Here is a 12,081-nt window from a genome sequence, read left to right on the forward strand (position 1 = left end):
GGGAGAGAAGGATACTGCTTGGCATTATTTTTGCTGTCAGCCTTTACACAAAGGATTGAACAAACCTGTTGCTGAGAGAAGTGAGCAGTATTAACTTAGATTAATCAGCTGTGCTTGCCTGTATGATACAATTAAAGTTACACTTTGTGATTTCTCGTGGAATTGGGAACTTCCCTAAAAGAAAACAACTTCATTTGTAGCCATCCCAACTGCATTATCAGCTTTTAAATCTGCAGTTTGGAAGTACTGAATCATGGATGTTGTACTTTATGATGCTACTTCTGCTTATTATTTTTTTTTTTTTATATGCTCTGCTGGAGTTTAGGACTATTCTGTTGGGTTGAATATGATGGAAGAGTGTTGCTCTAGTCACATCACTTTATTCTGAAGAGTATTAAAAAAAAAAAACCACCAACCATCAAGACCAAGAAAGGTATGTCAGCATTTGCCTTCCATGTCTTGAAACCAGATGAGTTTAAGCCCTGACATGTATCAAACTCAACGTAGCGTTTGGGAGAATTTATCAGGGAATACAAAAGTTCTGCTCACCTTCGTACTGTTGTGACAACCTTGTGCCCAAACACTGTCCTTTTATTACAATTTGGAGAGTTTGACAGTGCCAAAGTACTTGTCATTTCTCAAGAATATGTCTACCATGGGAGAGGAACGGCAATGCTGTGTGACCATCTCTAGGAAGGGCTTAAATAATAGTTCCACAGGCAGCAGGCCCTCTTGCAGGATTGCATCTTGTCTTTCGGGGTAATGACTGAGCTGAATTATGCAACTCAGTTTCACCCACTTCCATTTTCTCTGATCTTCAGTTCATATTCCAGTTCTTACATTTTTTTTTTTTCAAACTTGCAAGCAAAATTGGTGCCTCTCCTGTCAACCCAACTATTACTATTTTTTTGATTACTCCCACCCCTCCCCCGATATTTTGGGCACTTATTTTCTGTTACATTACATGAATTCAAGCATGATTCTGAGTTCCTATTGCATGTAAAGTCCCTTAGCTCAACTCGTTGAAAATTTAGGGCTGGGACCTCCAAGCTTATTTTAAAATAAGAAAAACAAACAGAAATTCTTTTGTCGAATCCTGCAACTTTATTTCAAACTCCAGACAGCCATAACATGTGTTCTCCACAAATATAAGCCGCTTTCCCCAACTTTTGCCTGGGAAAACTCTTGCTCTTAAACTCGAATATAGAATTGTAGAATAGTTTGAAAGAACTTAATTTAAGCAGTCAGTCCTACAGGACTGAGCTCAGGTGAAACATCTGTTCCAGCTACACAGATGGTCTCTCTAAAGAAGAATTTAGTCCCTTCTCAGGAGTTCTAAGCAGTTTCCCCCCACATCCCCTGTTGTTTTGCTTCCTTTTAGGAAGGGCAGTGAGTGTTTACCAGAGGGGTCACAGGTGCCGGGCCCGAGGGAACGCCCTGGAAATCTCCAGAGACTTCCTGCCCTCGCACCGCGCCCCTCGCGGCGCCGCTCCCAAACTCGCGAGGAAGCCTCGCCTCGAGTTAAAACAGCTGATTTAACTTAAACTTAATTGAATTGAACTAAATTAAATTAAACTGGGGGTCTGTTCCCGCCGCGGCGCGAGCGCCTCTCCTCGCGAGAGGTCGCCCCCGGCAACGCCGCGGCCATGGCGGAGGCGGCCGGCTCTGAGGCGGCGTTCTGCCTGCAGAGTATCCTTCTTCCTCCCCAGTCTCTCCCCCTTCCTCCTCACTCTCCTTCTCCTCGGCTGGGGGTGCCGGTTCCCCTCCTCACGGGGTCCGTCTCCTCAGCGCTCCACCTGTCTCGGGCGGGGCGGCCCCGGCGGCTGCTGAGGAAGGGGGGGATGTCGGGCGGGGCGAGGGGAATGTAAGAGTAAGGGTCGGGGGGAACCCAAAAATCCCACCGCCTTGTTGGTTATTGTTCCTGGAAACTGAAAATGGGCTATATGTGTCCAGAGAAAGGCACTGGAGCTGGGGAAGGGGTTGGAGCACCGGGAGCGGCTGGGGGGGCTCAGGGGAGACCTTCTCGCTCTCTCCAACTCCCGACAGGAGGGAGGAGCCGGGCGAGGGTCGGGCTCTGGCCCACGGAACAAGGGACAGGAGGAGAGGGAACGGCCTGAAGTTGCGCCGGGGAGGTTTAGTTCGGATATTAGGGAAAATGTGGTCATTGCAGTGGTTGTCGAGCCCTGGCACAGGCTGCCATCCCTGGAGGTGTTAAAAAACCCGTGTGGAAGTGGCGCGTGAGGACGTGGTTTAGGTGATGAGTGTGGGTGTGGTGGCAGGTTAACAGTTGGACTGGATGGTCTTAGGGGACTTTTCCAACCTTAACGATTCAATGAATATGTGGGGTTTGGGGTTTTTACCCTGCAGAGGCAGTGGGGTCCTGCTCACTGTAACCTGGTGTTTGCTTTCCTGGCTGAAGCTCGAGGTCCCCGAGTGCCCTTTGGGAAAGCAGGAATTGCATCCTCTGCTGCTGATGGGGCAGCCGGAGCAAGGGTTAAATTCCTGACGTGAAAGGCTCTTGCCCCCTCTTTTGTGTTAGCTGCTGATCAGTGAACATAAAATACCTATGGAGGAGCAAAAGATTTGTTATTAAGACTGTCCCAATGTGCTCCTGGAAAAGGTGCTCTTTAATTTCCAAGTGCCTACCACAAAATAAGTGCCTGAATATTCATGTAGTTTGTACTGAGTATAACCAAGTTATAAGGGCTGTGATACAGTAACCTAGACACAACTTTGTTTGCTGTAGCTCTTAGAGCAAAAAAACCCCTGATTCTTACCACATTTGAGTTGTAGGAAGTTATCTTGGGAGTTTATGGCTTTCAAATGTGCAATTTTTTGGTCAGATGAGCCAAATTCTAGTTTTGCCAGATGAGCTTTATCTGTTCACTTTTCTAGCTGTGAGCTGCAAATCAAGAAGCTTTTTCAAGCTTTGTTTTAGAGGCTAAAGAATCCTGTTACACCCTGTTGTACGTTGTTTTTTCTTGCCTTGGTAAAATTAAGTTGTAAGCCAATATAAAGGTAACTTAAAAAAGTGGAGGAATGTCCTTTTCCAGCTTCTGCCTCAGTTTCTACTTCAGTGAAACAGCACAGCTGTTTTCAGTGTGGTGTTCTTAAAAATACACTGCCTTGGGACATGTGTTTAAAAGTAAGATTTGATATTCGTTGTTGCGAAATACAGTAGTTTTTAAAAGTAATTGCTCTGTTTTATAGTGCACCTAACTATAATATTTGAAAAAAAAAAAAAAGGTAAAAAACCCCAGGATTTTTAAAGTAATATTTTAGGCTGTGCACAGTGTTTGCAATGGCATATTAGTTTAGACTATAGTGGATTGCAAGGACAGTCAAGTCACTAAAAAATTCAGGGAAAAAACCCACAGAATTTGAGAGTTTTTTACTTATCAAGGGATCATGTCCTTCAGCTGTTCACCTTTGAGATGGATACAATTGAACTGATAGTTTCCTGATGCTGTGATCATGGGGTCTTCAATGCAGATGATAATTTGACATATATTTTGTATCTCTACATATATATTCAGATTTAAGGAACTTGGTGCAAAGCTGGAAAATCTTGTATCTTTTTTTTTTTTCCTCTGTGTGTGAAGTACTGAATTGCCAGCTTTTCTTTTCTTTGGAAGTTAATTCCTGGTTTATTTACATGGGTCACTCGTAGGCTGATTTCCTAGGGAAACTGTCAACAAACAGCATCCTGCTAAAAACATTTCACTGTGCTTTCACGGGCTGTGAGGCTAGTGGATGAAAAGATGTTTATTTGGGTTTTATTTTAGACTATTCATAGTTATTTTTTATGAAAAGTTTAACTCTAAAGCATTTGAAGGAACTGTAGATAATTTCCAAATGAATTTTTACGTTTTGAAAGGTCCTTGTAGATGTGTTGTGATTATTAAGACATTTGTATCACCTCTGGTAAATGGTTCTTTAGTGTTTGGTCTCAAGTGTTTGTGTTTGAACTTGTACATCTGAATTTGCTAAAAAGGCTGTTCTCTGAGAGCATGAAGTTAGTTATGCTGGGAAACATAAAGCCTGTGGCAGTCCCAGTGCAGCAAGACCCCTCTCAAAGCTGATGATTGAGTGAGAGCATAATTTAGCTGCTGTTTTAATTTGGAACAGTGCTTGGCTTTGGACTTTGGGAGATCTTGATGGGTCAAATTTTAATGACTTTCAAACCTGCTATAAGAACTTAAGCCTAAATTCTGTCTCTTTGCACACAGCTTTCTCTGGAGCTGGGCTTGTTCACCTCAAGGCTGAAAGAAGCCTTGAAAGTTGAAAGTCTTGTGTCGAAAAGAACAAGGGTGAAGGTGGTGAGAACAGCTTTAGAGATGGTTGGTTAGGATGGTTTTTTCTAAGTTGGAACTCATCACATGCATCAGCTGTTTCAGACTTAACAAAACCTGCAGGCGTTACCGTAACAGATGACTCTAAAGATGATTATCAGTGTGAAGAGGTAACTTATACATTGATGATGTTCTGATATGTTTGGTATTCGTGTATCACTGTTTTGTTTTACTTCATCAGTCACGTAAACATCCTGGGAGAAATGACCCAAATCTCCTTTCATGTGGTGATGGTAGGCATGCACTCATTTTTCAAGGGAAGATTTAGTGTTGGTTGATTTGTTAGGTAAAACTTTTATTTGAACATTAAATTATTTTTTTTTAAAGATACAGATATTTCTATTTAGATATTTCAGATAATTTATAATGAATATTTCAGTAATATATATTCTATTTAAATGTGGCAAAGTGGTATTTTAACAAAAAAGGGATTATTTTCAGCACTTGTACTGGGAGTGGGAACAGTGGTACTGTGAAAGAAAGATGTATAAAATATGTTAATACCAAATTTTACATAATTTCATTTAGGTTTCTGCAGATGATGAATTTAGTCTTCAGGAGGAGGATGAGGATCTGTCCAAGGCTTTACAGGCTATTCAAGAGCAGGCTGAAGATGCTGAAACTTTAGTAAGAACTTCCTAAACCTTTTTAGAGTCTGTAATTCAGTTTGCATTAGTGGCTTGAAATGTACACATCATAATTTATATGAGTTGTTAAATATTTGTGTGGGAAAGACTGTCTCTTATTCGTTTATAAGTTTCTAGGAGTAAACCTATGCCAGGGTGGAAAAGACAAGTTTCCTGGGTTTCATCTTCATTTAATTTCTGTTCATTTTATGTTCCATAAATAACCCGATATTGCAAATATATAGATGGGTTATTTAAAAGATATTAATCTTATTACAGTGCATCAGCATTTTAGGGTTTGTTTTTTATCTGAGTAGACTGAATGACAGTGTCATCCCTGGCACAGAAAAGAAACTGCATATGCTTAAGACCCACAAAAGGTGCTACTTGAATACTTTGCTAAAAGGGGTTATTCATATATTAAAAACAATGAATTGTTGCACTTAAATCAAAATATTAATTATCTGTCATTTCACACCATTATTTTTTGACATTCCTTACATTTACAGTTTGATTTCAAAGCACTCATGTCACAGTTTAGAGCTACACAGTGGGATTTATATATTGCATTTTTCAAAATATGATTTACCTGGATTTACTAGATTATAACAATCTAATGGAAAAGTGCTTTTCCCTGCTGTGTTTCTAATATCACCACTGTCTTGTAACCTCATCAGAAAGGTACAGTCATAGTCTTTGTTTTGCAAAAGTAAATGATTAATAGAGAAAAGATCAAAGGATGTGAATGATTCTTAACATCAAAATGGAGGGGAAAATGTGCATTTTCTTCTGCATTAGTGCATATCAACAGATCAGTTTTGTATTTTAGATTAAAGTTGGAAAGGAAACTGGCAATACCAGAATTTTATGTGCATGGAAACTGAATATGCCTGAAATGAATGGAAATATGGCAGAAGTGTTTGAGACTGAACATACTTAATGTTAAGGAAGTAGGGGAAATTTGTGTTCTTTAGGGATAACTGAGGCTATGGTTGTTTTACTGTGTGAGTTAAAATAGAAAGTGAAAAGAAAGGAAGAAGATTTTTAACCTATTGATCTTTTGACAGTGGTATATTTAAATCATCTTTTACCTCTTCATTGATTTGTTGAACCAGAGTGGGAAGAAGCAGTATGTTCATGTATATCCCATTTAATCAAACTGGAGAAACTGTTAATCTTTCCTCAAAATCTCTGAAGAATGTGTGTGCTCAGACCCAAATTCCCTTTTATTTTGAGTTTATGCTAATAGATGTCTGCATTCTTGCTGCTTGACTTGTTATTTGGAGGCCTCATTTTTTCCATAATCTTGAAACTGGAATAATATTTTCAGCCTTTGGAGAGAAAGACGTGAACAGAAAAATGTTCTAATACACTTGCTAGTTCCTTGACAGCTTTCATAACGATTTACTGTATATTTTGTGGGGCTCAGTGACTGGGTTGTTTGATATTAATTCACTTGAAAAACCAAATGCTGCAGCAAATGCTTTTGGTGACCTGAGTTAGAAGCACTGTCTTCTGTGAATGAATATTGAATCAACATCCAAACACTGAGCTAAGAAGCACAGCAGGAGGCTGTCTTCTTCACAGTATAAATAAACATGGTACATTTTTTCAGTTATAAGCTTGTAATTTTGGCCAAAAAATAGGTGAAATTATTTAAGAACCATATCCTGGAATAACTACTCTGATAGTTTTAAGTGATTGTGTATATTTGCTGTTCATATTAACTTATATGTGTAATCCCATATTAAAGATTGCATTTCAATGCCAGATGCAAATCTTGGGTGAAGAAATTATATAGAGAAGGCACAGATCAAGTGACCATCAAAAAATATTTAATATTTGATATTTTCCAACTGCAGATACTAAAAATATCCACAGTTTCTAAACCGAGTAACTACAGTTTCTTTTATGCTCTATAAAAAGGTCAAGTATAACAGGGAAAATCTGAGAAAAAGTTCCTTCTAAGGTAATCAGCACTGCTTACTAAATGAAGAAGAGCAAACAAAGCAAATGAGAGATGGTGCTGTTCACCTTCAGCAAGAATAAAACTGGTGTCTAGGCATTAAAGCTGGTTTTCTGCAGGGGGTACTGAAGCATGTTTTCTTTCCTTCTGGGTCTCTGCATGGCCGTGGGGAAACTACTGGTCTTTAAGGACTTTGGTGAGGCTCCCTTGGCAGCTGGTTCATGTTTTTGTTTGGATCCCAACAGGGAAATGAGGGTGATGGAGCTCTAATCTCTAAATATCATTTCCCTCTGGTCTGGTGGTAAAATGGCAGCTGACTCAAAATACAGCTGTGCTGGGCACCCCATGCACTGGAGAGCAGTGATTCTGCCTGCTCTGGTCACCTCTTGTCCTTCTTGAGCACAACTCATTAGGGTTTTTTTCTGTTTTTCTTGTTTTGAGATGATTTAAGGTAATATACATTATTTTTAAACACAAGCAAAAAGTATTTTGCATATGGATTTGATGATCCTTGTGGGTCCCTTCCAACTCAGAATATTCTGTAACTCCTGACCTGACTTATTTGAAAGAAAATATTTGACTGAAAGGGACCTTAGGAAAGGGATCCAGAATTTCTGTAAAGCCACACACAGAGAAGAAAGCTGGTTGGAAAAGTGTCTTCAGTAGTTACAGCTGTTAGACATCTATTCCAAAATCTTAAGGTCTTAAATGATAATCTGAAGTAACATTGACATTTGTGTATGTTTGATTTTTAACTTGTTTGAAGGTGTTAAAATCCTTGAATTCTTTTGAAATTTAGTTAGCTTTTCAAGAACATCTTATCTTGTTTTCCAGAGAAGTGATTGATTTATTTGACATTCATATTTCTTCAGTGGTCAGAAATTCTTATGAGTACTATGAAAGTTTCTAAGGTTAAACTCTTAGCAATTAATTTATTTTACTGACCATATTTAGAGTCCTGACGCCCAAAATGTTTTCAGTATTTTAATTAAAACAAAGACATATTTAACAAATACTTAACAAAGCAAATATTTAGTTTATTTTGACTTCATGGTCAGAATCCCTTAATAGTGTGGTTTTGTCCGTAGAGCTGCAATAGGATGTCTGTTTGCACTATATTAATTGATTGCATTTTCCTCATTTACAAATAGCTAAATATATACAAAAAAAAATATTTTTATTTAATTCTATTGGTAGTCATCCATGGTTACAATTAAAATGAAGCAAGTGGTTGGCCCAGTATCACTCTCAAAGTCTGCAGAAGAGCCAGGAGTTTAGTTCTGGTTTCCAGAGACCCTGTTCTGATACTGTGCCTGTTACACTGAATTCATTTTCCCCTATATTGTTCCCCACTCGAGCTTTGGTTCCTGGGATGATTCTCAGTGCTGATACCTTAGCTAATAAGGTCTCTTCTGCATGGATGGAATGAATTCCTATCATATTTCCATTTATTAAGGGAATCAAACTGTGTTACTTCTTCTGAAGACCAGCTTTATAGATGTGTTTGGAAAACTACAAGCAACATTTGCCTCACTTGGAATAAAGAAAGAGAAAAAGCAAGCCAAGGGATGCAGCTGCATGTCTGCCCATGAACTCTCTGGTTCTTTTATCACCACAATTAGAAAATAGACCTGTCTGATGTACTAGAGTTCTAGTAATGAAAATATGCTAAATATTACATTGCACTTGGCATATTGTATCAGTCATAATGCAGTGTTAATGGCCTCAATTGTACATGCACAGTCCTTCCTGTTTATATGAGGTAGGCTGCTCGGGTTGAAGGCAACATTTTCTGTGTTACATGAAATGCTTTGAGATCTTTGCAGTGTTTTTATTTTATCAAGAGAAATACCTTTATCTCCAGGTAATTTATGCAGTCATGGTGATGGAGCTCCCACTAAGGGCATGAATAAGCCATAAATGAATGGTCTTATCAGAAATCCCTGGCCTACAGATCCTTTTTTAAATGTGGGGAGGAAATGATTTGCAGTCTCACCCTTCAGCATGTCTTGATAAATCTCTCACTGGAATTTTTTTCAGTTTTGTGGCATTTTTTATTGTCTCTCACTGAGAGGCACATGCAGTGCAGTAGCTTGTCCCAGTAACTGCATTGCTGAGTAGATCCATTGTGGCTTTGTGCCCATGTGGAGTCCCCAAATGCAGAGACCCTCATGTTGAGGTACGTCAAGTCACTGCAATCCATTTGACTTCAGAACGCATGCCACCTCCTTGGCTGTTGAGCCATGGCAGTCTCTCTCATCTGGTTATCTTTAAACGCATTTTGTGGGCAATAGTGTCAGATTGGGTTCCATTTTTCCTTTTTTCAGTACCTCCTTGGATCTTGCATTCTCTGGGAGAGCTGCATATCAAGCTGTGTGCTGAATGGAGTTGGGTGAAGGGAAGAGATTTACATTGCCACAGAAAGCTGTGGAAGGGATAGGGTTTTTTTCTCTCTGTAGTAGGATTGCTCTGTTTTGTTTTGATTCTGCTTTTGGCAACTGTGCCTGACCCAGGAGCTGACCTTATCTGCAGGGCTGTCTGTCTTCATGGCGCTGGAGGAGCTGCACGTGAAGCCTTGGAGCACCATCTGCGTTCTGCTAGCACTTGTAGCAGTGTTGTCTGGCAGCTTCTTCAGTGTTCATAGGGATGTTGAGAGAAGAGAGTTGATCTTTGAGAGTATTGCTAGGAGATCCAGTGATGGAGATGCAGTTTTTTCTGTCTCTCCATTGCTTGCATCATTACAGGAAGAGTATAAGCCTTTTTACCCTCACTTTGGACTTCTGCATTTTCTGTTAGATGAGTACTGGTTTTTTTCATCTGTAGTTGTGGAGGTTACTGAAGGGTGCAGGAGTATGAGAACTAACATTTTGTCTCTGGTAAGTGACAGATCATCAGTTATAATATTTTCAAGTCCCTACCACGTTGTGTCAGGTTCAGAATACTTGCTTAAATAAGGTGGGGTTTGAGTTTTCTTTCTAACTTTTCACAAACCTTGACATTGGAAGGATCAATGATTACACATCTGATCCATAAAGACAAGGGAAACATTTAGCTGTACTCCAGTAGATCTGTAACTTTAGTTGACTTCAGAAATAGAAATTATGATCATGACATTTCTCTTTAAGTTTAATAACAGTTATCAAAATTTAATTTCAGACTCCACAATCAGTTCTGACTTCAGAGAAATCAGTGTGTGAAGTACCTGAAGCAATGGATGATTTCTTCTGCAATTTCCTGGTCAGATTGGGAATGTCCAGAACCCTTAACTGCTTCCAAACTGAATGGTAAAATAATTTAAGTGACCATGCTCCTTTGGGAATTAGATGCTCAGGATTCAAATGTTTTCAGTATTTCAGGATATATTTTCAGAAAACTCTCCTGAATACAAGTCCATCTCAAATATGTAGTGTTTTAACAAATAAATATATTCATAGTGAGAATGAGGATATGAACTCCTGTTTTAAGGACAGACTTTGAGGAAAGCTGACTGCAGGGAGCTCCTAAACAGGTAACTTTGAAGGAATGTATCCATTTCACCAAAATCCAGATACTTAGAAGCCTGAAGTTGTCACCTGAGGCCTTTTGTGAACAGGGAAGAGAAATACTCCTTTTCAGATGGTTCCTTCTGAACCATCTCCTTTAAGACAAAACAAAGTCAATTCTGTGTTTTTGAGTATGTTATGCTCTCCACTGTCTACCAACAAAAAGTAAAAGCAGACACAGTGCAGAAACTGCCAGGGGATCAAAGGAGTCCGGTGCAAAAGGACTGGTATTTCACTTCAGTACTGCCAAGAAATCACGTGGTTTGTTATTTTTCTTGCTTTCCAGAACATGAGTGTCTGCTTAAGGATGAGTAGTTTGTAGTATACTGGAGTATTTGCATCTTAGTTGAGTGGGTTTGTGCATTTATCATAGCTACCTTCTATTTTAAGTAGTATAATCAAAATATTTGATGCTTGGTAATTTTTGGTATATCAGTCAATATAATAGGGTTGGTTTGGTTTCTTTTTAATTCATACACTAATCAGGAGAGTAAACTCTTGAGCTGTTGCTGTCTTCTTTTTCCAAGCTTTTATAGATTTCAGAAATTTTGTCATACTTTGTGCAAAGCTTAAACGTGCAGGTTTGTCTAAGTACATCACTCTTCACTCCATTTATATATGGATTCCTGCAGGAGGTATATTTTTAATATTGATTAAAAATGATGTGCAAGGAATACTGCAAAGCTTGAGAAGGGAGCTGAAATATTAGGAGCAAATGATGACACTTGCCAAAGTTCTGTTGAAATACTGAGTTACAAGGTTGCTTTGAATCTGCAGATTACCTTGGACAAATTCTGAAATGTGGAAATACCTCTCTTTGAATTACCTTGTAGTCAGTCTTTAAACATGAGCAGTTCAGAGATTTTTTTTTTCTTTTTAGTAAGGTCTTTTGAAACTGTATAATTTGAAAATTAGCAAAAGTTGGAAACATCTTATTTTTTCCTACAAAACCCGTGAAGCTTTTAAATTTTCTTAGAAATGTTCTGTGATGGGGGAATCATTGCTGTCATTTGCAAGGCTCTGGTCTTGTGTAGAGCTCACCAGTCAGGCATTGCCTTTGGAATTAATGATGATCAGCTTTTTGATAGCATAACAATGGACTTCAATGATTCCTTGGAGAAGGAGCACTATAGTTCTGTGTTCTTTTTCAACAAAAGAGCTTACATGAATAGCATTAAGTTTAAAGTTTAGCAGTTTTTATGCTAAAAGGTAATTAATACTAGACAGATATAAATAGTGACCTTTTTATGAAGCTATGACTTTCTTTGAAGCACTTAGTCTGAATTTATATCAATGGCAAAATTCAAATTGCTTTTTAACAGAGTAAGTGCAGGTCTTAGCAGGTCCTATCTTGTAAATCCTTAGCTATACATATATTTTTTTTCTCTATAAGTAATATTTTTAATTTCAGTAGTTTTACAAATGAGCTCAGCGTGTCAGTATCTAATCTTGCTGTATTGAGACTTTCTGCATTAATACCTTATTTCAAAACGTTTCATGTTGGTTTGAAATAGATAATTTACAATATTAATGAAAGTGAGAGCAGATTAGTGTACTTGGGTTCCTCATTATGTATTGGGACGACAGTCTTGCTC

At 38.6% G+C, this 12,081-nt stretch overlaps 1 protein-coding gene and 1 long non-coding RNA gene across 4 annotated transcripts in view; one reads left to right on the forward strand and one right to left on the reverse strand.

Moving 5' to 3' along the window:
* The window catches only part of LOC113944143, a 5,850-nt gene extending 3,648 nt beyond the window's left edge, over nt 1-2,202 (reverse strand). The window contains exon 1 of the long non-coding RNA XR_003526593.1: nt 1,731-2,202. This is a non-coding gene — a long non-coding RNA (uncharacterized LOC113944143). The remainder of the gene's footprint in view (nt 1-1,730) is intronic.
* SPAG16 (sperm associated antigen 16) overlaps nt 1,475-12,081 on the forward strand; it is a 379,115-nt gene continuing 368,508 nt past the window's right edge. The window contains exons 1-4 of one of the 3 annotated variants that reach the window (XM_027636865.1): nt 1,475-1,689; nt 4,416-4,462; nt 4,881-4,979; nt 10,101-10,228. In XM_027636865.1, the coding sequence (XP_027492666.1) occupies nt 1,647-1,689; nt 4,416-4,462; nt 4,881-4,979; nt 10,101-10,228 (317 nt within the window). In that variant the 5' untranslated portion in view covers nt 1,475-1,646. The remainder of the gene's footprint in view (nt 1,690-4,415; nt 4,463-4,880; nt 4,980-10,100; nt 10,229-12,081) is intronic. The other 2 variants (XM_027636864.1, XM_027636867.1) reach the window with 2 other exon arrangements.

The sequence above is a fragment of the Corapipo altera genome, unplaced genomic scaffold (assembly GCF_003945725.1).
Source record: "Corapipo altera isolate COAL_440 unplaced genomic scaffold, ASM394572v1 45, whole genome shotgun sequence".
Classification (NCBI taxonomy): domain Eukaryota; kingdom Metazoa; phylum Chordata; class Aves; order Passeriformes; family Pipridae; genus Corapipo; species Corapipo altera.